This window comes from Scomber japonicus, chromosome 11 (assembly GCF_027409825.1).
Source record: "Scomber japonicus isolate fScoJap1 chromosome 11, fScoJap1.pri, whole genome shotgun sequence".
Taxonomy (NCBI): Eukaryota; Metazoa; Chordata; class Actinopteri; order Scombriformes; family Scombridae; genus Scomber; species Scomber japonicus.
Genome location: NC_070588.1, coordinates 21093197 through 21118157, shown reverse-complemented (window position 1 = coordinate 21118157; position 24961 = coordinate 21093197). Strand labels below are relative to the sequence as shown.

Genomic DNA, 24961 nt, shown 5'->3' with positions numbered 1-24961 from the left:
GTTCCAGAAAATGTTTCCTGTTCCCGGAAGGGAAAAAAAAGATAATTTTTCACCTTTACCATTTGCTGAAAGGAAGACTGTGTGACATCCTTGCAGCAGGGGATAACTGATAATCATTGATCTGTTTAGTTTAGCCAGATATTGATGATCACTTTCAGTAGGAAATGATTCACACAATTCAGTTTGTATAATCTGCTTTAAAGGTGCAATGTGGGGAACACACTCGGCAGAAATGGGCCGCTACATGCCACTAAATCCTACACACTGCACCTTTAACACATTTCTTGCTTGTAACACAGACCGTTAAAATGTGTACTATTTATTATTACTGTGTCCACTCAACAGTTGACTATAAGTAAAAGGTCAGAGTCGGTATATCACCTGTGTACTTGGGTGAGGACGGTTTACGGCGTTCAACAGGTCTGCATTGTTTTGCACCAGTCTTTCTGCAGTGCTCTTGCTACATCAGTCCGTTCTCTCCTGGGAGCCTCAAGGTAGTCCCTGATCAAAGAGAATAATTCAGGTCCGTATCCGAGGGAGGAGGAGAAAGACCAGTGGAGCAGAAGGTACAAAGAGAAGGTGAAGCTCAAACTGGGAATGAGTCAACAGTGGTTTGTGTTACACAGTGAAGAAGAAAGGGAGTAAGAACATATAAAATTTAAACATGAGGTAAATGTTTCTAACTCCGCTCACAAGATGCAGTGGGAGAAAAGGCACTGCTGATGCATGACACTGATGGTGAGGATGTCATACAACTTAATGTCAAAAAACCCCAACTATCCCTTTAAGAGAACTACTGTGTTCTTAACAGGAATTTCCGCATGAGCTAACCTCATTTTACATCTTCTTTCACAACCTACCTCCTCCCACCCCCGCACCCCCACTGTAAGGACATTTTTTAATGAATTTAGCAGCCCATTGGGTAATTGTGCGTCGCTTTCATACAACTCATACAACATAGGTGCGTATTCATCACATATGACGCATGCAGTGAATGAAGTCAAAGCTGCAAACTGTGCACACAACACAATCGTGCAAAACAATGATGGATGCGGCTATTTTAGTTATACTCCCATGTTACCTCATTAAGAGCAGATTTCTGTCTACCATTTATTGCTTGCAGGGATTCTCACAGATGCATGGTAATGTATATAATAACCTGCATGGGACTGTGGAGTTTGCTGTCTGAGAGTGAACCCCCTCAGCGACTGCCTCAGGGAAAGTTTTGTCTTCCTTAATAATCTGTTTTCCCTGTTTCAGTCCTCATGCATTTTTTAGACCCCAAAAAAAGATTCACATGAGGTTGGTGCATCATCCAAAGTAATTGGGACATCAGTTCTGGAAAGAGACTTTGAATTGCAGATTTTTACTGCTGCCGTGAGCACCACAGTCACACTTTTATTCTAGTGCTTATACCAATAAAACTACCTGCATGGCTACGTGCTACTTAGCAGAAAGAGTAATGAAATGCATAAATTTTGTGTTTTTGAGTGGAGTGACCTTTAAAATACTTACTTGCTACTGAAATGCTAAAACTAAGTAAAGGAGCTGTCAGGGCTGTGAGGAATTTGGGAGGGTTGATGTACACAAGACAATTTGAAGTAAAAACACAAGTGTGCTGCTGCCTCTGCGTTGGTGGGAGATGTAAACAGCACAGCACTTCATGAGCAGAAGCAGAACAGTATTAGGTGGCTTGTAGAATAACATTTCACTTTATTTCCCTTTTATTTAACCATGGTAAAAGTTCAGCTAAGCATAAGATCATAGTAAATAAATAAAGACAGTTTCCAAAACTTTAAAAGCAAGTTTCTGTGTTTATGTGTTGTAGATTATCAAATATGGCCTAGATCGTGCATCACAGAGTTTATACTTCCATGCAGAGTGAAATTAGTAGAACTTGTGTCTTCCTCTTTGGAAGTTTTGTATTTCTTGGTAGCACTTTGACAGATGCACCTCTTAGGAATGTACAAAGTTAGTAGTGTGTCTGAAAGTGCACCTCTGCGGTGAACCACACAGTCAATGTTTTCAGGAGAGGAAGCTGTAGGTAACAGGAAAACAGACTAATCAGATATTCTGAGCACAACACGTAGGCGTATATAAAGAAATTACAGTTGGTTGAATTTGGGCATGTGGTTGTCTAGCTTGCATCTGTATACTAACACAAAGGACTGGAAGGGTCAGCTTATGCTTGAGCAGAACTGTTCGTACGACGTGTTGTCCAACCATGTTGGAAATTGTTAATAGTTATACCATACAGTCCCACTTGAAGGACAGTCACCTGTCGTAGAGAGAGGGGAGACGTGATATTGTTTAAATATGAGGATAACATCGCACATTTTCACACGGTCTCTCCTGGAAGACGTTTATAGTGTCACACTTAGTTGATCTCACATAAAGAGTGTCAGAAATTAGGGGGGGGGGGGCTCCATCCTGACTCCATCCTGACTCTTTTCTCACTTCCACACAGCTGGCCGTTCATGGTGTGAAGTGGGTGTGAAGGTGTGAATGTTGGATCATCAGTTTTGGGGGAGGAGGTCACCAAAGCCATTCGACCGTCCAACAAGCAGTTTGAGCTGGAGCTATAAACATTTTGATCTTCACCCAAAAAGTATTGAAGTTAAACATCCGGGAGGCTTTTTGTTTATCTTAGAACAGTAAGCTGTCTCATTGCAAACACACATAATTAACACATTGTCTGTGTTTATTGTCTTTAATTATCTGTCATCATCATAACTCTGTCTTCCCTGTAAAAACAAACCATAGTTGCCTTATTTACTTGACAAAATGTCATGACTGTCACAGCTGTAGTCAGAAAGAAGCTATGAACAGGCACATTTGATTGTTTGTTTATTTTTCAAATGACAAAAATACCTTAATAAGTATATTCTCATTACTCATTTGCCTGCCTGTCACTGTCCTTCACTCATGAAGAACACAAAGTGCCTTTATACTCTTTCACAGTTCTTATCAGTGGATCCTTTTACTGCCGAGTGCTCCTTTTTATATTGTCTCTGGATTTCTTATTGACTTCATTAACTATTTGAAGTGTAAGAAAAGCTTATTTGCATGTCTTGTTCTGTTTGATTCCACAACCTGCTCATATTCATTTCATTCAGTAAAGAGTCCTGGCCAGTAGACTGCAGTGTAGAAGCATTTCTTTCCTCAAGTTTTAAAATTCTTCTTTAAATGGCATAGAGTACTGCATATACTCAGCACAGTTTTTTGGATGGTCATGTTAAATTAATCATTGCTTCAGCTGAAAGTGTTTCATGTTTAGAAGAAAACTAACAGTTACTAAATGGTTGTTCCTCAACATTTTTGACAAAACATACATTTGCAAAGCTTTGAAGAGGGACTGAATTCACATTAAATTGGCTAATTTTGAAAATGGTGTTTACATATGTTTCAGGACTTGAGGATATCCGGTCACACATGATGCCTGAACAGAAAAAAAGGTTAAATATCTTCTTCTCCGTCCTAAACAATAAAACTCTCAAGTCACTAAAGAGTGGGAAAACACATTTGTGTGTCTGACTAAACCTACACTCAGTCCCTCATCACCTGTGTGGTGTTTTAATACAGTAAAAGTCATGAGTTAGTTATTCAACCTATTTATCCAACACGTCCTCATGCCAACAGCACATCTATTTCTAATGACTCCCAAAATGACATAAGAGTGCTTTCCTCTAAAAAAACCAAATGGTTTTCAGAACAACCCATAGGAGTAAGAATTAACCTTCAAGTTCATACATAACTGGACAATGCTGAAATCACATATTAACACAGCTATATAACAAATGTACCAAATTTTACTTCATACATCATGTGTGGCAGGCAGCTTACAGCCTTTGCTGCATCTTATTTGACCTGAAAGTGACCCCCATTTTTCTACACACATCCACATTTTTTGTATCTGTAAGGATTATTCTCTTTCTGTCTTAGACACACACATTTTGTTTCTTTCCCCCGTCTCCCTCAATCAGAGTAAAATGAGCAGCGCTGTACATCAAAGCTGTACTCACTACATTTGCACCAATATATAACTACAGTGCTTTCTTGCCTCTTCTTGTTGTGCCAGAGGACATGGATACCAGACACTTGCATATGAAATAAAAATAAAAAAAACAGTTCCCACTACTGAGGAACAAAGGCTGCAAAAAGGATTAAAAGAAATACCCCGAAAACTACAATAATAGATAATAATGGCTTGTGGCAGAAAGAGGTTGTATAGAGAGCTACACAGCCTCTCTTCTGAGAGCGAGCTGCCCAGAAGAGATATCATGTGTTCAGAGGGCAGGGAGGTGTGCCAAGTGAACAAGTACTCTACTGTTACTGAAGGAGGTGAAGTGGGCATCAAGGAGTAAACAAACTAAGTTTGAAGTCAGAAATTCAGATCTGAAAGAGAAGAAGAGAAAAACAGGAATATAGTTAGAATTCAGTGCAATAGGGATTCATAATTATGATGGAATAATGATATCAAATTAAAATGAGACACTATATGACTACATTTAGCGAATACTGATCAAAGCAGCTACTCAAAATGTGATCTAACAAATTAGGGACTTGAATTTGAATTTTTAGTAGGAACAAAACATCAGTACTGTGTTATACCATCTGTGTCCACTGATAATGTGTGATGCAGGGATTAAAACAACAGTGATGCTTCACAATCAGACTCGACTGCAGTGCCAGCACTCTGCTGTCAAAAAAGGATGTTAAATGCCTGTAGTTGTTGCCTGCAGTACGTAAACATGCTGGTAACACCTTTTAAAAATGGATTTCACCCTCATACACAAGTGCTCAGCAGAGGCTCCTGGAGATTAGATGCTCTCTACCCCTTTTCATGGCCCTCTTTTTCTCTTTGACTTAATTGGGGGGAGGGGGGTTTAAACCACCACCCTGTGGACGCAGATCCTAAATTCAACTTTGTGTAGAATTTCACTTGATCCTATCGAAAATCAAAATGTGAGGGCATAAAAGTCAGATACTTTGGAAACACCCTTGTCAGTGAAAATGGGACCACCCAGTGATTGTTGTCATGGAGACTCACTTAACAATGTCGGCTCTGCCCAGGAGAGGAGGGCTGAAGTAATGACAGAAAATGAAAGTGACATGTGAAAAATTGCAAAAGAGAGGATGGGGGAAGGAAACTCCTGTTAAAGAAAGAAGAGAATTCCACATTCATCATCCATTGAAGCAAGTTCAGACTTAAGACTTTTTTGTGTTGTGGAAGTGTGTGAAAGTGCAATATTGCAGCTTCAGTGGCTGACATGAGTAAACCAGTAACACTACCACATTATTTTTTAATAAACATAACTCTGATCACATTAGAGCGATAAATTAGATTAGGGCTGCAACAAATGAAAAAAATCATAGTGATTAATCTGCTGATTATTTTCTTAATTGATTCTTTGGTCATTAAGGTGGAATATGGAAATGGTGAAATAGCTCGTTCATCCTATAAGACCATTATCAAAATAGTTGCCAATAATTTTTTTTAGTCTGTCCACTAATCAATTAATCGAATATTTTTTCCAGCTCTAGATTAGATGCAGGATATTCTGTAAATGCATGTTTAAAATATTATGTATATGTTTTAATCTAGTGGGAACAAGGTATTATGCTGCGTGGCCAAACTATAATTTTGTACACACAAGTAATTAATCTAACTAGCCACTCATCTGGGAAGTTGCTTTTAAAAATATGAATATGTATTTCCTCCAAACTTTTTTTTCACCTACAGTAATAAAAGTAAGTAGTCATGAGCTGTTAAATGTTATCTAAACACAATCAGCTGTGTGGGAAATTTGTATTAATAAACTAGAGTCATAAAAACAGATAAGGTATCAAAGGTTGACACCTTACCCAAGTTCCCTTTTTTGTTTTGTTGCCATTCAGTCAAATTGATTTCCATGAGAAGCAGTTAACACACTTTACACACACACCACAAGATTTCACTATGAGTTGACATGCGAGATACATTTAGATATTAGTGATAAGTACTACACATACAGCTCAGCAAAAATAACTCAATTCTTTTTTCTAATTTATGGTGTAATTTTATGTCATTGATTCTAGTTGAAATCAATGCTAGGGATGAAATCTGCCCATTGTCTTTTAAAATACACAGTTGATGATTGTTGGTGAGTGCAGAATTTGACTGTCTTGTATTCTTTGGTTAAAATAACACCTGTAATTCAGTTAATGTGGTCCAGAATGAGGAAATAAAAAAGATATATCGCTGGCTTTTAGTTCTGGTCCAGTCCACATTCACACTCACTTGTTAGGAACCAAAAGGAAATCGTATGGACTGACGGATAACTCATTTTTGGCGACTTTCATCTTGCATCATCAACAAGTGTGATGACTAAGTACAAGTCATGCTGTGCTTTAATGCCTCATTTGTTTTATCACTACTATTAGTTTAGGCTGTAACTTGACCTCATAAATTATACAGAAATGTGACAAAAAAAGATCTTGTAGTGAAATATTACATATAGTTACTATGACTTCCTCTTACTATTTATTCATAACGTGATAAAACACTCCCGTTTGAACTCTTCCACTTTATGATTAATCAGGGAAAATCCCCACACTCTTGTGCTGACGTCACCGTGGACTTATAAAGATAGGGAGATGGTTTTTTTTAACAGTTTACAATCAGCAGGTGGATTTAATGCTAGTTGTCCTGTGCTTGGTCTGCTTTGCTTTCACATTACAACAAGCTTCCTGGTCTGGTGGTTTAGTTTGATCGACAGCTTTCACAAACCAAACGGATTAGGTGTGAAAGCGACCTTAAGTTGGCATGCTGTACGTTTGAGAAGCATGCAGATTTATTGTAAATTATCTTGTTTTTGCTGAACACGACATGAGGATCTTTATATCTCAGCCAGAGTTTTATTTCTGTCCTGGGTTTGTTTGCTCTCTGGTTTACATCATAGTTTGAAATAGCTGAGTTTGATAAAGAAGAGCCCTCTGTCCTCATGTGCAGTCATATGGTAGGGTGATAGCAGGGCCTGGCTCTATTTGTGTTGACTGAGTGTGCCATCTTCTCAGCCAGAACCCTTCTCGCTGTTGTTTTATTCTAGCTGTCCCTGAGTGCTTTGAGTTTGGGGCTTATTTTAGTCACTCCTAATGGCATACATTTCCATTTTTACCCTCCAGTTTGGGGCTTTTTGACTGTGTGGAAATGTGTGCATGTTGGAGTGACATATTTGAAAGCTTGTGAGTTTATAAAATATTACGTTTTTTCACTCACTGTCTTTTGGCTTTTTAGTAACATATGCACTGCAGGAGTGTAGCAGCTGCCGTACATGTGGAACACATCATTAAAATTGACTGCATGTGAAAGGGGAACCTATTTTTGTTGTTGGAGACAAATCACTCAGTGAAGAGGAGCAGTAGGCCTCTGAAAATGACAGATTCTTGTCCACAGATCCTGAGTTCGCTGTCCAGTTTACCGCAAATGTTTCAGACTCTTATTGCCAGTAGGGAGTAAAGCAGTCCTCCCTCTTGTGAGAAGCAACTACAGCAAACAGTGTGGGACGGAGGGGGGAGGTGGAAATGTTCTCCCATTGGCTGAATACTAGCTGTGTTTGACCTGAATGCCAAACACAGAATGCTCTGCCAGACGTTTTTTTTTCCCCCTTTAAACATCCCCTCTTTTTTTTTATAATCCTCTTTTACGTTCCTTTTCTCTTTGTGTGGTGTTGAAAGAGCCTCTGAGCTTTCCCCCCTCAGTGAAGGGAGTTGTGAAGTGCTGGTGAAGCCCAGCTCAGCAGTCTGTCGCTCATCTTTCCTCTTTTAATTCTCAGTGGAGGAATGGGGTTCACGGGGTAGCATGGAGCCCCACAGGCTTTTCTCTTTTTAAACTCGCTCTCTCTCCGAAATCTGTTTGTTTGTATTTTGTGTGTATTCGTATTCTTCCTCATAGGAAAAACATTTGTGTCGAATCTCAAGCCTGTTTAACCACATTAAGGAAACTGATTTTGTGACTGATTAAATGGACATATCATGAATGTGGATCCAGTTTTTACACCAAGTTGACTCTCACAAATGCTTTATAAGGAGAGTCAGACTGATTTCTGTGTAAACTGTCAAGAGTGACGCCACATTAACTGACATCTGGATGAGCAGTGTTACACAGTAGCTGCCACTGTGACATACATGATTGCCCTCAGAGGAGGATGAACTTGATTTGAAGTGGCCTTTCCATCACTCCGCCTAATGAGCAAGGTTGTCAAGGAGACAGAAATATATTGTTATCATGCATGAGGGGAGGCAAAGTACTCATGTAATAATGAGGGGAAATCTGTTAATGTGCCAACCTACATGGAGACACAAGTGGCAAGAAATGACACTAAGGTGGAAAGATTCAAATCTGAATCCATTTATAGATTCTTATCATGTTTATCTTTTAATATTTACAAGTAACTAAAGACTAAAATGTCTAATCATCTTTTTGTTGGCTGAGAAGGCAGAAATAAGTTGTTTTATTGGCAACCTAATTAATGTTTATAACCTACATCTACAACCTGAGACAATAATATATGAAATATTGATTATATGTATACGACACATTTAATCCCTGATTCAGAACTGTTATATTGCTCAGATTAAAATGCTGATATCAATCAAACAGTTTCTGAAATGTACTTTTTGACTCATCTCTTGAGGGCACTAGTTGATTAAAAAATGCAATATTTTTCAGCAACCAAAATAATAAATTGCCATGTACATTTGTTTGAATACATTTTAATGAGATAAGGTATCTTGACTGCTTCTACAAGTTTTTGCAGCAACAGAGAACAGATAAGTTTAACTGGGTGATTCTTAAACCAACATAATGTGAAACTACAAAAACACGACTGACTTGTGTTTGTACGGTGTGGTGTTACAGATGAATGACAAACACACACATACCAGCTGCACAGAGCACATTAACCATAGAAACTTATCTTAAATGTTCTCTGCTGGTGACATCATTCATTTTTAACCAGTACCAGCAACATTCAGATAACTGTCACCCCAAATTCACAGATCACAGTCTACTGCGCTTGGACATTTGGTGAGGTTGGTTTAGGCTGGTATGAATGGAGTCAATTGAACTCTGTCGACTGAACAACATGAACAAGAGCAAGACCGTCTGAAAAGGAGGTTTTTGGTTGCTTTTCAAGTGAAGTGTGGTGCAGTTTATCTGTGGTGTGACTGTAAATCAGACAACCACAGGATCCTTTGATAGTAGATGATTTGATGATTTCAGCATAAATTCAAAAGAACAAGACCAGGTGAAGATATGGCTGGACGGTCTATGGTCAGTGTGTGATATTTATTATATAGTTTGTTACAGGGATAGTCAGTGGTAGTGTCTATAATTCCTGGAAGTCCTGGATATTAAATGATCATCTCCAATTTCCTGTAGTGGTCACAGTAATATATGCTGAAGTGTACTGAAGTAGTAGATCACATGACGGGGTTAAGCTATTTTCATTTCAAAATACTCATATCTTGGGATGTTTGAATTGAGTGAGAGAGACTTTCATTTGTTTCACTGTGTTGTGTTGATGTCTCTTGTTTTTTTTACGCTGTATTGAATGTTTTGTCAGGCTGTCAGATGATTATTTGCGGTTCTTTAACTGTGCACACTTCCTCATGTATCTATGATCATGGAGGCTGTGGTGGAAGTTATGAATGAATATTTTGACAGCATTTTGGTGCAAATTCAGGACACCTATCACCTGCAAGTTACAGCAGTTAGTGACAGTAAAATTAGGCACGCCTTCAGAGTAGCCATCCCATATTAAACTGATATAACAGCTACATGAGTCGCATTTTTACCTGCAAGACTTTTAATGCTGTTCATCATTTACACCAGAGAAATAAAAATCCTGCGTCATAGTATGAGTTCACTTTATAAAATGCAAGCAAAGCATAGAGCGTCTTTCCTGCTGACACTGCTGTCAGTTGATGGGTAGATCACACTGGATGGTAGAGGAGGAGATGGTGTGTGATATGTATCTGTTTGAACAGGAGTTTAGCCAACTTTGCTGCAGTTAACACTTGAGCTGAGAGCGTCAGAGCTCTGAGCAGGAAACAGTCACTCTGCTTCATGCTGCTCTCCTACGTTTCCTTGTGCTCATTTATTCTAAAAGTGCAACATCCAATAGGGAAACTCCAATACTAGGCCAGCCAACCAGTCTTGTAACTTCATCACTCAGCGAGTCAGTCAGTCATAGACATCCATGGTTATAGGTCTGGTCCTCAGCAGGTCCAACCAAAACCTATAATTAAATTAATCTTCTAGCCATTAATTTGACATGAAACAATCTTATAAGTGTCATATATGTTTATACACCGCTGATCTAGTGACAATAAAATACTGTGGAGCGTTTTCCGAAACAGACTTCATCGGGCTCGCTCATCCATCCATCCACAACAGGAGGAATCACCGCAATAAAAAAGGAAAGTAGTAGCTGGTCTAATCCAGCAGCTGTAGCCTGAAGCGGATAGAGGCCACAGCATGCTCACATACCTCCTGTCTCCTGGAAGAGTTGATGTCACCATTCCTCATCATGTCATAAATCTGCTCCTCCACTTCTATTTCCTGCACTTCCCGGAGAATCACAGCTGCTGCCTTTTTGTTCCTTCCTGTATGGTCGAACCGACCCTTGTACCCTCTACCTTCTGCTGCCATTGTTGCTGTAGTAAAAGTGACATCTTGGAAGGTTTAGTAACTTAAGTTATGGCAAACTTGACATAAAGTTGCCCAGTGGCGTGTTGCACAACTCCCTCCCCCTCCTCCGCCTGCTCAGCTGTCCCTGTCCCAGCCTGTGAAGAAATCTAGTTTGACAGCTTTAATGACGGCAAGCAGAGGCACATTCACAACGTTCTACTGTACAAACTGCTGCACACAAATTTTTTTGCTGTTTGTTGTAGCGATAGGAAACATCTGAGACATTTTTATGGAGTGTCACATAAGCCTGTCTTTGGTTGTGACTGTAACTGTAAAAATGTATTCCGCGATGGCTCCGCTGTCTCTGTGGTTGTGGCCTAATTGAAGTGGAATTTAATATCTTCAGCTGGAAAAAAAGCAAAGCGCTTTAGAGTGCTCCCATTTGCATTTCCATGAAATGTAGTCTACACAGAAGATATGAATCTTTCTACCAGTAATGGGATCTTTTATATGTGGCCTAATTTGTGCAGCTACACTTCTCATGAGTCATAATTCTCTTTTGTGCCTGTGCTTTATCTGCACTCTACCCTCTCATTAAGGAATAAATATAAATGAGTGACATTCAGAATAGACCAGTTAGTTACCACCTGCAGCTCTGCCCTAATACTTACAACAAGGCTACTTCCATTTTAAGTACACACCTGTGTGGTAATCCCCCTGCATCTTAATACACAAATTTATCAGTACTGGGTTTTTCCATTTAAGTGTCTGTATGACTTAGCAGCCGTTTTCATTCTGAAACTTACCACAACATATCTATTATTAAAGCAGTCGGGTTGTAGAGGAAATTAAACTATCAGTTCAGGTTCATGTAGGGTGTTCCGCCATAAGTCAGTAGTTCGCAACCTGGAACCCATTTTGAGCAATCTTGAACCCCCCCCCCCCCCCCCCCCCACCACCACCACCACCACCACCACCACCACCACATCCCCCAAAAAAACCCAAAACAATTAGACAGAAAAAGAAATTGTATTAGGTTAACTTAAGAGAAAACTTACATTGCTTTATTGTAATACAATAGCATAAAACCAGAAGTCAGTATTGAGGTAAATAAAGGCCCTGCTCACTAAATATGGTATGTCTGTAAAGACCAAAGAATCTTTTTAAAGTACATACATTTATCATTTTACAGACACCCAGTAATTACACCACAGACCACCAGGGGTTCATGGACCAATAGTTGAGAAATAAAGCCCTAAATCAGACAACAATGCCCACATCAGATGGGATATAAAATACAGTTTCACTAAACAATTGCCATCATACTAGCTTTACCGCATGACCTTTCATTCTGTGTCTGTGCATTCACCCTCATCTTAGATCATCCTTTTTCCTGTGTACCGTTTTTACTTCTTTTATTTATTCTGGTGATCTTGTTTCTGGCTGTCGATTGTTGACTTGGCGGTGTGCTAAATATAGACCGGATTGCTGGGATGGTTTTCATACCATGAGATTCCTTTTATCACAGAAAGTTTTCACTGAAGAGGAAAATAAAAAATGTTGCCTGATCGCATCATGCATACTCTAAAATAGACAATTTCCAGTCACCCTGAGTCATGAACAGATGCATGTAATTCCTCAGCTGTTGAGGTGGTCCAGTAAACCCATGTCAGATCACCTCACCTAAAGCCTGGTGAAATAGAGCATGTAATCGCTCAGTCTGTCTCCAAAACTAATAGGCAAAGCTTTGTGTGTGTGTGTGTGTGTGTGTGTGTGAGAGAGAGCATGCAGAATGAGCACATAAATTGATTTTGTGTGTTTGTGCTCTACTAAAGAAGCCTTTTTAGAGGTACTTTTTTTGGACTGAAAGTTGCCTTTTGGAACAACTACTGTCCTGAAGCCTGTGTGCCCTCTAATCTTTTCATCTGCTGGTTTTACATAGCATCTTTTTCAGCAACATTTTGTGTATGTGACTCCTCCATATTTTGTAATTGTTACAAAGAAAAATTATTGTGTGGCCAGCAGTTTTTTGAATTATTTAAGCATCAGTTTAGACACTAAATATTACCATGAACTTTAAGCTCATATTAAGCTCAGTTATATAATTTAGCTTGGTGATAAACTGGCAACCTGTCCAGGATGAATCCTGTTTAATGCCCAATGTGAGCTAGGATAAGCGGTTTAAAACGTGGGTGCATGGATGAATATGGATTAATTTGTAATGACTTGTCACTGACTGACACATACACACACACACCTCAAAACTACCCTTTAAATTGTTATAATAATAAATTGAAATGTGTAATAGGACTGTCATGCAGCCTTGTTTCAGTTCATGCCCACCATTGTTCTGAATGTGACACAACTGATCCTTAGTTAATTATAAACCAGAATAAAATGTAAATCACCTAACAGATCAATTAAGTGACTTATTCACTTTTTTAAATGCAATATCTCATCAGTCATTAATTCATTCAAATACTCATGATCAACCTATCTGCCCCCTAGTGGCCATGTCCACAAATTAAACACTTGTGACAAATTGCTACTGTGCTAATAATGATACTGAAGTTGCTGTATTCGTCTGTGTGACAATATCAGATTAGCTCAACCCATCACTCTTCTTCTCCACAGGGGGACTCCATGAAAGATGACAGAGGAGGTGATTGTTGTAGCCAAGTGGGACTACACGGCCCAGCAGGACCAGGAACTTGACATCCGTAAAAACGAGCGTCTCTACCTCCTGGACGACTCAAAGACCTGGTGGCGTGTCCGCAATGGTTCCAACCAAACGGGTTACGTGCCATCAAACTATGTTGAGCGCAAGAACAGCCTGAAGAAAGGTTCGCTGGTGAAGAACATCAAAGACACGCTGGGTAAGGAGAATTTAGTTTCACTCAACTTTAAAAGTTAAAGGTTGCTTGTGTGTATAAGTTGTCACTGTCAGTAGATTATTTTCAGTAAAAGTGGAACATTTCTGCACTTCCTTTTCAATATTTTCAGCTCCCTGGTAGTGCGGATAAGGCATGCTCATAAACAGTGGTCAGTTTGTGTGCATGCATGTGTGTTCCTGCCCGAATCTCCTCAGAAGTAAAATCAATCCCTCGCTGTGTATCTGTCCTTTCTGGGAGCTGACACTGTGCACTCCAGGGATCTTGTTGAGTTGGCCGTTGCTCTCAACTGTCAGCACACTGTCTCCCAGTCCCCAGCCATGAGTGAAATATATGAGACTGTGTGTAGCCAACTTATGAGATGGACTTGATGTGTATATAGTATTATAGCATAAGAGGATAGAGCTCCAGAGTTACTCAGACTTTTTACTAAGTGGCAACTTGTAACATAAAAGGGTGGTTTTAGTTCCTTTGCAGCAAGCTATAAAACATAATTAGGGGTCTGCGAAAATGAAAGTTACAATGCATTAAAGACATGACTTTCATAAATGTCATTTATAAAGGTTCATCCTTCATCTTCCCATTTAAGTACACAGTGCACAACAGCCCAGTCTCTTTTTTTCTCATCACAGTTGTCTAGAAAAATGAGACCAACATGTTAGTTATGAGAAAGGTAGAAAATACATTATATTCTTGTTTAACAATTGGCAGACTTGTTCATATATTTAATAGAACAATTTATCTCACCTGACACATAGAAGTCCTTCGGGAACTGCTCGGCTCTGTACTGAGGGGTTAGTGTCGCGTTTTCGAAGTTTTTTCGCCAACGAAGACAGAGCCGTGGCCAGCTGCTTCGCCATGCTTACATTGTTTTGAAGGGGGAGGGGCTCAGTGTGTGGAGGGGGCTTGTTGTGCCACCCAGATTTGCTTCCCTCCGTGCAGTTTCCCCAGACATATGTTCCTCTTCCACACAAAAACAGCATTTCAGTCAAATTATGTCAAATTCCGCGATATTCCATGTTAAATATAAATTCCATTTTAATCGACCAATTCCGTGATTCTGTCCACGATTCCATGATCGTGGAAATCATAGGGCCCTACATTCTGAGTAAGACTGAAGTACGTCCACAGCATTGAGTATTTAACCGTCAAGTACTGAAACTTGACATTCAAGACTTCCTCACTTAACCTTTTATTATGTATTCATTTGTTGTTGTATGTTACATAACTTTATACCATTATGATCACTTTCCACACACATTATTCACTCCAGGGGAGACCCAAGCCTTTGCTGTGCATGTTGTAACACTTAGTCTCACTGGAACCAGGCCACCTGTTTGGACATAGCTTAGTTTATACACATCATCTTGTGCATGAAACCAAATCAGTTGTGCGTAAAAAATCAGAGCTTGCCAGTAGCATACTGTAAGCTCTCCCATATGTCAGTGAGCAATTATCTTGTGTGTTGGTATTTTTAGATTGATTTAATATTTAACGAAGCACTCTTTGTTACAGTTGTCAGGGAGAAACCATCCCCTCTGAGCCTTAAACTGCTGCTTCAAAACATACATGGTTAAGTCTCTCAGGCATCGTAAAATTGGTTTTATTTATTATGACTGATAGCAAGACCGATGAGCTCATAACCAGTTCCTAAAAGATATTAGGCTTCCCAACTTCATCTGATCTAATTTATTTTTATAATTGGGAATTTGAGAGCTGAAGATAAAATTCCCCTAATCACCATCTGAGCCGCTGCCAGTCTGCAGTCACAGAATACAGATGCCTCAGCAGGAAGCAGCCTTGACTGAATGAGGTGGCATCATTTATGGATGGCTGCTAAACTGGGTGTTGGTATACAGTTCAGGTCAAGAAGGAAGGAATTTGCGTAAAAATGATCTACTTTCTCAAGACAGGAAATTAATCAATTTTGACAGTTTTAGCTTGACTCACCACTTTTTGTCACGTTGGTCGAGGGAGGCAAATGAGGAGAAAATAGAAACATCTGGAGGAATTTCTAACAGGACAGAATAATCAAGAAGCGTGTTGTTATAAAAATAGTAACTGGTGGTGGTGGTGGAGGGGAGGGGACGAGGAGAGAATAGACAGAGAGATGAAGGGAGTCTGGTCTCATGTGCTTATTCCTCTCAGCTCTGTGGATACCAGCCCTCAGGGAAACTCTGCAGCTTTATGTGGGCCAGCGTGGCACAGCCTGCCACCGTCACCCTGACCAGAGCTCATTGTGCACAGAAAGAACATTCATCCCCCTCCTCACTCCCTGTCACCAATACTGCTCCCATCAGCCCCTCTCTCTTCAGGCTCTGTCACTGTAGTCCTCTGCTTTTCTATGATCAGTAGATTGATTAGTTACAAAATCAGCGGCCTAAATGGCTCTGCTGGAATGATAGATTACTCGTCTGTCCCCGACTGTTACATATCGACTACAACATTATGGCCTAGTTCCATTTCAGTCCTAAGTAGTTTGCTTCCAGCCAGCATCTCTACTGTTAAAAGCCTGAGCACATCCAATAGAGCGAGAACATTTTCTTGATGAGGCGATGAGCAATAGGTGAGGTCAGGGGCTAATGGAACTTACTCACACACTTAAATAGAGATATGATTGGCTGAGAGCCGGATTACTTCATCCCATTTGTATCGCTTTTTTTTTTTCTTCCCTCTCAGCTCCTCGGTGAGTCCACATTGTTATTATGGACCTTTGCAGATAGTCCATGATTACTGTTATCTCCACTTTTCTCCTCAGTTACTGTGATTTAATGCAGTTGTATCATTGACATCCATGCAGGCAGAATTGAATGGCAGCGTGCTACTTAGTGCCCCAGTTTTCTCTCACATGGAGAAAAATCAGTAATGGCTTAAAAAAATTCAGCAATGGTCCCACTCAGTGTTTGAATCAGGCCGGCAATTACTGGTGCGAAATTTTTGTCCACCTGAGTTTTTTGTGTGGCCTCTCTGCCAGCATCGGTGTGCGAGTGCGCGTAGGCGAATGTGAGGCTGTGTGAAGTGGTTTGTCTTCTCCTCACATGAAAAGCATTACATAGCCGCAGTCCATTTGTCCATTGTCCACACAGTAAGTCTCAGGCAAAATAAAACTGTTTCCTGTACAAACACGCTGCATAACTGTTGTAGCTGTGTGAGGCACAACATATTTCTACAGTAATTCAGTAAGATAGCTAAAGTTTCCAAAATACTCTAATCATAGATGTTTCATGAAGAGTGCAGCAGGTAAAAGGAGGTACATTGAACATTGAACATCTGAAGAATTAGTCATTTGTGGGGTGTTCTGATTGTCAAGTAGTTTAAGTTGCATACCATACGTCTTCATACATTGATTGTGGGAAGGGGGACCTTTGTTGCATATGTTAATTGATGTTGAATAATGATAGAAAGTTATCTTAGAACAAGATACAGCTATGCTAACAGCAGTGTGCCTGCAGGTTTTTTATTCCAACCAATCAAGAGCACACATGATTCGAGCAATTAACTGTCTGAAGACTGAGATGAGTTGATCCAACCTGCTTGGTTGAAGCCTGCAGCCACATGCTACTGATTTCAATTTGATTACCAATTCAAGTCGATATTGATTAGTTTGGGGATATTTTTGTTCAGTTTTGCTTGGATATGAAAGAGACTCTTGGAGAACTAATGCTGTAAATCGCCCAAAGAACCCTCTAACCTGGTGCATTAATGTGTTTCTTATTTGACATGACCAACACACTACAGCAGTCAATACAATATCATGCTACTCTACAGTCTCTGTGAGTATTGAGTATCCAGATAAAAATAGTACAAGTGCTTTCTTTAGTGCAGAGATGGTACACAACATGTAGACACAAGTGTGTTATTACCTTTAGTTAACCTGGTTAACTACAGATTTCTTTTAGCTAACAGAACACTAGCTTATGATGTTTGCACAACACACTTTAGAGCAGCTAGAGATGTGAATAATTCAACTACAAAATCTAGGTTGGTGTGATGTCTAGTGTTAGTCAAGACTCTTAGGCTACTGATCAGCTGGTGACGCGTGTGCTGCTGCTCCAGACTGACTAACCTGAGTCATCGTGCTACAAGACGTGGACTGTCCACACTGCAAAAAATGTCTTCCATATCTTCTAATGCACATGTATGAATCTTCTGAGTTTGCTGCGTCCTTACTTTCAGAGTACTCTTTAGTTAAATGTTAACTGTTAACTGAGGTTCACTGGTCTCTCATGTGGCCATATCTTTCTGCGTGAGGTGAACCAAAGGCTGGCCACACGAGACTAAACAGGGTTAAAGTTTCACACATCACAAAAGGTACATTCAAATATTGATCTCAGGATTCTATGAATTGATGTTGGATCATTCAAATTTGAATCAGAGAATCAGTTTTTTAAACCTAGCCCTGTTAGGGAGTTAAACACCAACATGCTGATGCTGCTGTAAGAATGTAATTGATTTTGCAGGTAATGGGTCATAAAAAAGTACTGTACAAATCAAAGTTTGATCTGATAAAGGTGCTATAATCATTTCTCCTGTTCATGTTGACCATTAGAAGATCTCTTCATAATGCACTTACAATGAGTGATGCCAAAATCTACAAGCTTACTTCTGTGCAAAAATGTAGTAAAAGTTTAGCAATTAAAGGCTAATATGAAGCTTCAGCCATCCAAATTGATCAAATAAAATAGTAATAGTCTTTTTAGTGCCAAAATCCATTTTTTTGTAGCTTCCACTGCAACTCAACAAGGAAACAAAAAGAGGGAATTTGATGCTAAAAAGAACCAAGCCTTTGCTGACTTGTGACTCTTTCAGTATGAACAGGAGGAGTGATTACAGCGAGCAAAACCTGTTTCAGTGTTTATGTTAACACCTGACTGTTGTTTTAAGACAGGTTTGAAACATGAACCTATCCTTCAAGGATGCAGCTGAAGAGCGACCCCTTTTTTATTCCAATGCAAATACTGGACCCACTAACAAATATTTCCATTTGTCCCCTCAAGCTTTTTGGTAGGTTTTATTGGTTTTACACAAAGTGCATTAGGACCATAAACACTGGGGGGAAACTGAGAATGCAGCATCACTGAAAGGGTTACTTAAAGCCCTCTTTTAAGTCACATCACTAGTTGACACAGTACTTATTTTTCATTTGAAGGCCAAGTTGTGCTTTTTCATCACTGCACACACTTCCATGTGCCTGTGGGTGGTGTGGTATTGTGCGGTCTCATCTAACGCAGTAACCCTCCACCGTAAGCCATGGCATGAAGCAATATGCTGCAACTTACAGACACGGAGGCTCTCATCAGCTCACTTCCCTCTGAGTTGAAGTCCTCTGGGCTTGAAACTCTAGTCTCCCTTCCACGAGATGAGTAGGTAGGTGTAGGTTTGGAGTGAATGTGTGGGAGGAGAGGATATAGCCTGCCGCTGCTCTAACCAGCAGGCCAGTCTCTTGAAGTGGAAATTAGTGAAGTAGAAAGTGTGTGTGTTTGTGTGTGTGTGTGTGTGTGTGTGTTTTAAAGTGCTTTCACTTAGCTCATGGGAGCGTGTGTTTGCTGCTTTCTTGCATGTGACTGCTTGCTACGCCATGGCAACGACAGTCTATTTTATTTTTCCTAAGAGACCATCTGATGTAGGTTGAAACAAATTGCAATTTTTTGACTGATATTGTAGTTACGATATGATTCGCTATATTAGAGAGAATGAACATTTTTTTTAAATCTAATTTTCTAATTTTCTTTTTTTCTTTTTTTTAATGATGGTGTGATTTTTGTGGCATCTGTTCCAGAGAAGGACATCTTCTTAAATCTGTAGAGTATGATGTGTAGGACAGGCCATCTCTGCAGCACAACAGTAATTAGTTTAAAATAGTATTTTTTAGTTTTAAAAACAAATATTGTGCCTCCTGCAGTTTGAAAATTGCAGTCGGTCATATTGAGATTTCGATAACATTTTGAATATTTGTTCAACCCTGACCTGAAGTATGCCAAAGAGTCAAACTTTTTCAGCTGACAGCCAGGAGACACAGAATAATCTCACACACACACACACACACACACACACACACACACACACACACACACACACACTATCAGACATGTAGGATACACACTGCTATCCATAAACATGATCTGCTTGTTATTCCTGTCTCATCCTCCTTCTTTGCGTTTTTGTCAGCTGTGGCCTCTGATGTGCTCGCTCTACAGTGTGTGTGAGAAACAGCTGCCAAGGGACCTCTCGTCTCTCTTCTCAGCTCTCTTCCTCCTCCTCCTCCTCTCTCTGCCAACAAGTTTCATGCTACTCTGTGTGAACTCGACAGTTTTCCAAACAATGTAAATGTACTATTCAGCCATGACATTTCTGTGGCATTTCAGCAGGCTCTGTGGCATAAACTTGGTGATTAGCTGTCAAGAAACTCACTTCAGCTATTAGTAGTACACATGAGTATACTGACAAAAGCTTCAACTGTCAAGTGAGCGGTTTTAAACGTTGTCAACAATATGCTGTGTCATTATTATTTGAACATGAAGTTGAAGAGGAGGACTTCTTGGTTCTGTTCAACTGAGAGACTTTAGAAACTTAGGGGCTCATTGAAGAGTGGAAACGCATGTTTAAAGGAGCATCTTTGAAAGTACATGAATGGAAAAGTCAGAGACAGGTAAGACAGGAGCTAACTTTGATCCTGGATGTGCTTTTCATTATCAAGCCCACGGTGCCTGCTCCAGTTTCCCTTCGCTGTCTGCATCATCTATTCTCAGCATTTTCATTAGAATAGATGTGTATCTTTGCGTGTCGACGGAATACCAAATAGAGAGGAGCGCTTTCATTTCTTTGGGTATGAGAAAATCTTAACCTTGGTATTAATTCTATTATCAAGAGTATCAATCTGTCCTTCACCACTGAGCTCTCTCATAGGATATCCTCTATTCTTTGCTTCTGAGGGCCTATGAGTGCAGCCTCAATTAGTTGCCTGCTAAACTAATCTCAGGTCTTTCCTGGATTTCTTAGATCTACTTTCAGCACTGCTCTAATGGCAAAATATAAAGTTTAAAGTTGCTATACTCAATATTTCTTTATTCCTAAGCAAATGACTGTGTGTGTTTGAGTGTGTGTAAGGGTTCATTTGTAGTAATGAACCTACAGAGAATTATCTTCAGCAAAGTGCACGCAAAAAAAGTTGAGAATAGTTTGGCAAAGTGTGACTAGTGAGTTTTAAACTGAGATGTTATGTGGGTCAATATTTGGATAATTTTTCTGCTTCAAGTTCAATACCCACCTCAGACACGCAAGTGATGAAACAGGCTGTTTATGTGGTTGACAGTGCATTGCATCATGTTTTCTGGTAGGTGTAAGTTCAGTGTTTTCAGTGAGAACATTGTGCTTTCTTTTTTATACGTTGTTTTTGTTTTTGTTTTGTTTTTTCTTCTTTCACACATTTATCACACATTTAATCTATGTTGGGCAGATAGGTGACATCATGAACACTCCCGGGTCTGTGATGCACCCACAGACGGGCAGAGCAGCACCTTTGACTCCTCAGATAAACCAGAGCAACAGAAAGAGCAACGTGTCTCTCAGTGGTGCTAAAAAGCTAAAATCAAGAATATTATTTAGAAGAATTCCTTTTTCACTGAAAAAATAAAGTTTAATGGGATGACATATCGTTGGCAACTTATCTCACTTTAGACAACATCAGACATGTCAGCAATGTTTTTGGTTCACATTGGTAGTTTATTACTGCGGCACACAGAATGACAGAAATGAAAGGTAAATGCTCCCTGCCGCAGAAAAATCATATTTTTGCAGCGTTGTGCTTTTCGCCGCTCTTCAGTGTTCACAGCGTTAGCAAAACAGCTTTGCTAAACCTGCTGTACATAAAATTACCAGCACCACACAGCAGAAAGACAAAGTTAGTGACTAGCTGGTGAATAGAAGACCAGAGATTTAAAAAAAAAAAAAAAAAAAAAAGTGAATATTAGACTTGCATTCGTCAAATGGACACTAATATGACTATATGTTACTCCATATCTGCTGGATATCTGCTGGATGTGTAAATAGTTATATGGCTGCTAATGCCATGTCTTCATCATTGTCTTCTGTTTCTGTTCTTGTTGCAGGTTTGGGAAAAACTAAGAGGAAGACGAGCGCCCGCGATGCTTCCCCAACTCCGAGCTCAGACACAGAATATCCTTCCAATGGCAGCGGGGGCGGAGGGATGGGAGGAGGAGGAGGAGCTGCGGAGAGAATCTACGACCTCAACATCCCTGCTGTGGTCAAATTTGCCTACTCACCAGAGAGGGAAGACGAGCTGACCTTAGTGAAGGGCTCCAAGGTCATCGTGATGGAGAAGTGCAGCGATGGTTGGTGGCGGGGCAGCCAGGGGGGCCGGGTGGGCTGGTTTCCCTCCAATTACGTCCAGGAGGAGATGGGAGGAGCAGATGACAGAGGGGAGGGAGATTCTTCACTGGGTTACCAAGGAGGCTCTCAAGGGACTTTGTTGGCCAACGGGCGCGCTGGTGGCCGTGCTGAGGTGCTCCATCTGGTTCAAACACTCTACCCCTTCAGCTCTGTGACCGAGGAGGAGCTGAACTTTGAAAAGGGAGAGGTCATGGAGGTGGTGGAGAAGCCAGAGAATGACCCAGAGTGGTGGAGGTGTAAAAACTCGCTTGGCATGGTGGGCCTGGTACCTAAAAATTATGTGATGGTGCTGGACGAGCGGCCCGGTCTGCACTCTACCATGTCGAGCTCCCCGCAGAACCGCTTCGTGGTACCAGCACGCTCAGGGAAGTTCGCTGGGAGAGACTGGTACTACGGCAACATCACCAGACACCAGGCCGAGAGCATACTCAATGAGAGGGGAGAGGAGGGTGACTTCCTCATACGAGACAGCGAGTCATCGGTGAGCATAATTTTGAACTAGAAACATACAACTTATGCCTTATTATTTGTATTGCTTCAAGTAGCATTTTTGTTATCATAACCAATGTTATTTACAGTCAAACATGTTGCATGTTTCTTTGCTGCAGCCATTTAGGCTCTCTTAAGCAACTTGAAAGACCTCTGGAGCTATCTGCATTATTTTTTAGGTCAAAAGAAATTTTATAAATTGGTTTAATTCCTTAGCTTAGGAGAAGAAGTGAAACTGATTGTTACTTTTCTTTCTTCACATGTAGCAGTTTGAAAAATGAAGCCAGATCTTGATATGTGAGAATATACTGCCACCTGCTGCATGTGTCTCCCTCCATTTCTAACTGTTGCAACAACTCTCTCCCTCTTTGTCTTTCAGCCCAGTGATTTCTCAGTGTCTCTGAAGGCTGTGGGTAAGAATAAGCACTTTAAAGTGCAGCTGACAGAGGGAGTGTACTGTATTGGCCAGCGCAGGTTCAACTCCATGGATGAACTACTGGAGCACTACAAGAAAGCCCCCATTTTCACCAGCGAACATGGAGAGAAGCTGTACCTGGTCAAAGCACTGCTGTGATTCACACATCCTCACACTTACACTGGATCTCTCTCTCTCACACATACACACACACAAACACACATACTCATACTCTCTCACTCTCTCTCTCTCTCTCGCTCTCTCTCTCTCGCTCTCCCTCTCTCTCTCCCTCTCTCTCTCCCTCTCTCTCTCCCCCTCTCCCTCTCTCTCATATACACACTATACACACACATAATAAAAATGCCACTCCCTAACTGTCTTAATCCAAGCCTTAGCTGTGGACCCTCTCGCAATGGCATCTGTACTACAGTCAAGTTTTATCTGTCGCCCTCCAGTGGTGATTAGGTGAAATTCTTCCTAGCTCTACAACCAAGCAGTTAGCCCCGAGACAGCATGCACTGTCAGCAAATATCGCGCCACATCCTTCGTGTACAGCACAATGCATACTACTCTGTCTTGGATGTGCTAACATTTGCAGTGACCACATACGCCGCTAACAGAATGCCTGAGGCCTTGTTGGGGGTTAAGCTCTCCTTCTGATGTCATACATAATGTCCATTTACTACCATGCACATTGTAGGTTACACCATTGCTCTTAATCCACACAGGAGGACAAAATGTTTAACAGTTCAAAGAAGACTCAAACTTTGAGGGACCTTACTCTAGTGTTGCCCTGTCAAATTGTCAGCCATTGTTTTATTTTGTTTTGTTCATTTATTTTTAAATGATGTCGAAATTCTTTTTCTTGAGTTGATTTTTTTTTTAACTAATTTAAATTCCTTTTGGGTGGTATCAATCATTGCTCTTTCATTCAATGACTTCACAAAGTGACCACAATCACTCTCTTGCCTTTTTTTTCTCCTGATTTTCACCATTGCTCTACTTGATTTCTCTCCCCATTTAAACTTTTGTGTTTCACTGTCATTAAACTCTGCCATGTTTCCGTCTCCACAAACCCATTCATTATTAGTGATATAGTTAAAAAGCTGGTTACAGTACTTATTGTAATGTTTTCTGAATGACAGTGGGGAAGTGTTAATGCAATAGGGGAGACCTCTGATTTCCTGTAGAGTTTGAATGTTTATCAATGTAACCAAATGTGCCACCCTGTACCCATACTACTGGCTCCAGGTCTGCACTGCACTCACTAAACTTGGCATTCATTCATAGCTCTATGCTCATGCTTTATATTGTGTCACATTGAACAGGTTTCTTGTCTGTTCTCCAGTATGTGTCTGTAGCTACATGAAGATACTGACTGAAGAAAAAAAACAAAAACATTTTGGTAACACTTTTGAGTAACTACACTTGATCTCCTCCAGCTCCTGCAAATGAATGCCATTATAAAACAGTTCCTCTTCTGATCGAGTATTTTTCAAGGAAGAATATATCTTTGTGAATTTTGCGAAAAAAGGAAAAGTCTCATCATACACGAAAACCACCTATAAAAACTCAATGATAACTGAGACCCCCGATAACAAATCAACAAAGGAGGGGCAACCGTAAGCTCTATGTTTCTATATTCATAAATCCTGAATAAAATATCATTCATAGGTCATCAAATAATGTTCAAAACAATACCAGCCCAACAATTGGGAGAGGCAACAGCTGGTATTATTGATATTCATCTTGTCACCATCAAGACACCAAATATACTGTCATCTGGTTTATAATAGAAAAAAATTCTAGTCCTACCAAACACTTACTTTTACATTTATTTCTTTTTCTATGTGCATTCGTTTACCAATGGAAGTGTTGATCATGGGGTCCTCAGCTTTTATATGATATATCTGAATGTTATTGAGCATTGTTATTTAATTCTTGTCTCCACTGTATGTATATATTCAGAATAAGATGAGGTGCATAAATGAATCGTTAAGATCAAACTATGGTACTGTATCGCCGACAACGTGATGAGAATTGAAATACTTTTGTTCAATAAAAAGTTTTGAAGAATATTAAAAT

At 40.1% G+C, this 24961-nt stretch overlaps 1 protein-coding gene across 1 annotated transcript in view; it reads left to right on the top strand.

Annotated features, from left to right (window-relative positions):
• The window catches only part of nck2a (NCK adaptor protein 2a), a 34784-nt gene extending 11692 nt beyond the window's left edge, over positions 1–23092 (top strand). Inside the window, exons 2-4 of the mRNA XM_053328416.1 lie at positions 13307–13548; positions 21672–22453; positions 22841–23092. Of these exons, the coding sequence (XP_053184391.1) occupies positions 13323–13548; positions 21672–22453; positions 22841–23035 (1203 nt within the window). The 5' untranslated portion in view covers positions 13307–13322 and the 3' untranslated portion in view covers positions 23036–23092. The remainder of the gene's footprint in view (positions 1–13306; positions 13549–21671; positions 22454–22840) is intronic.
• Positions 23093–24961: the final 1869 nt, after the last annotated feature.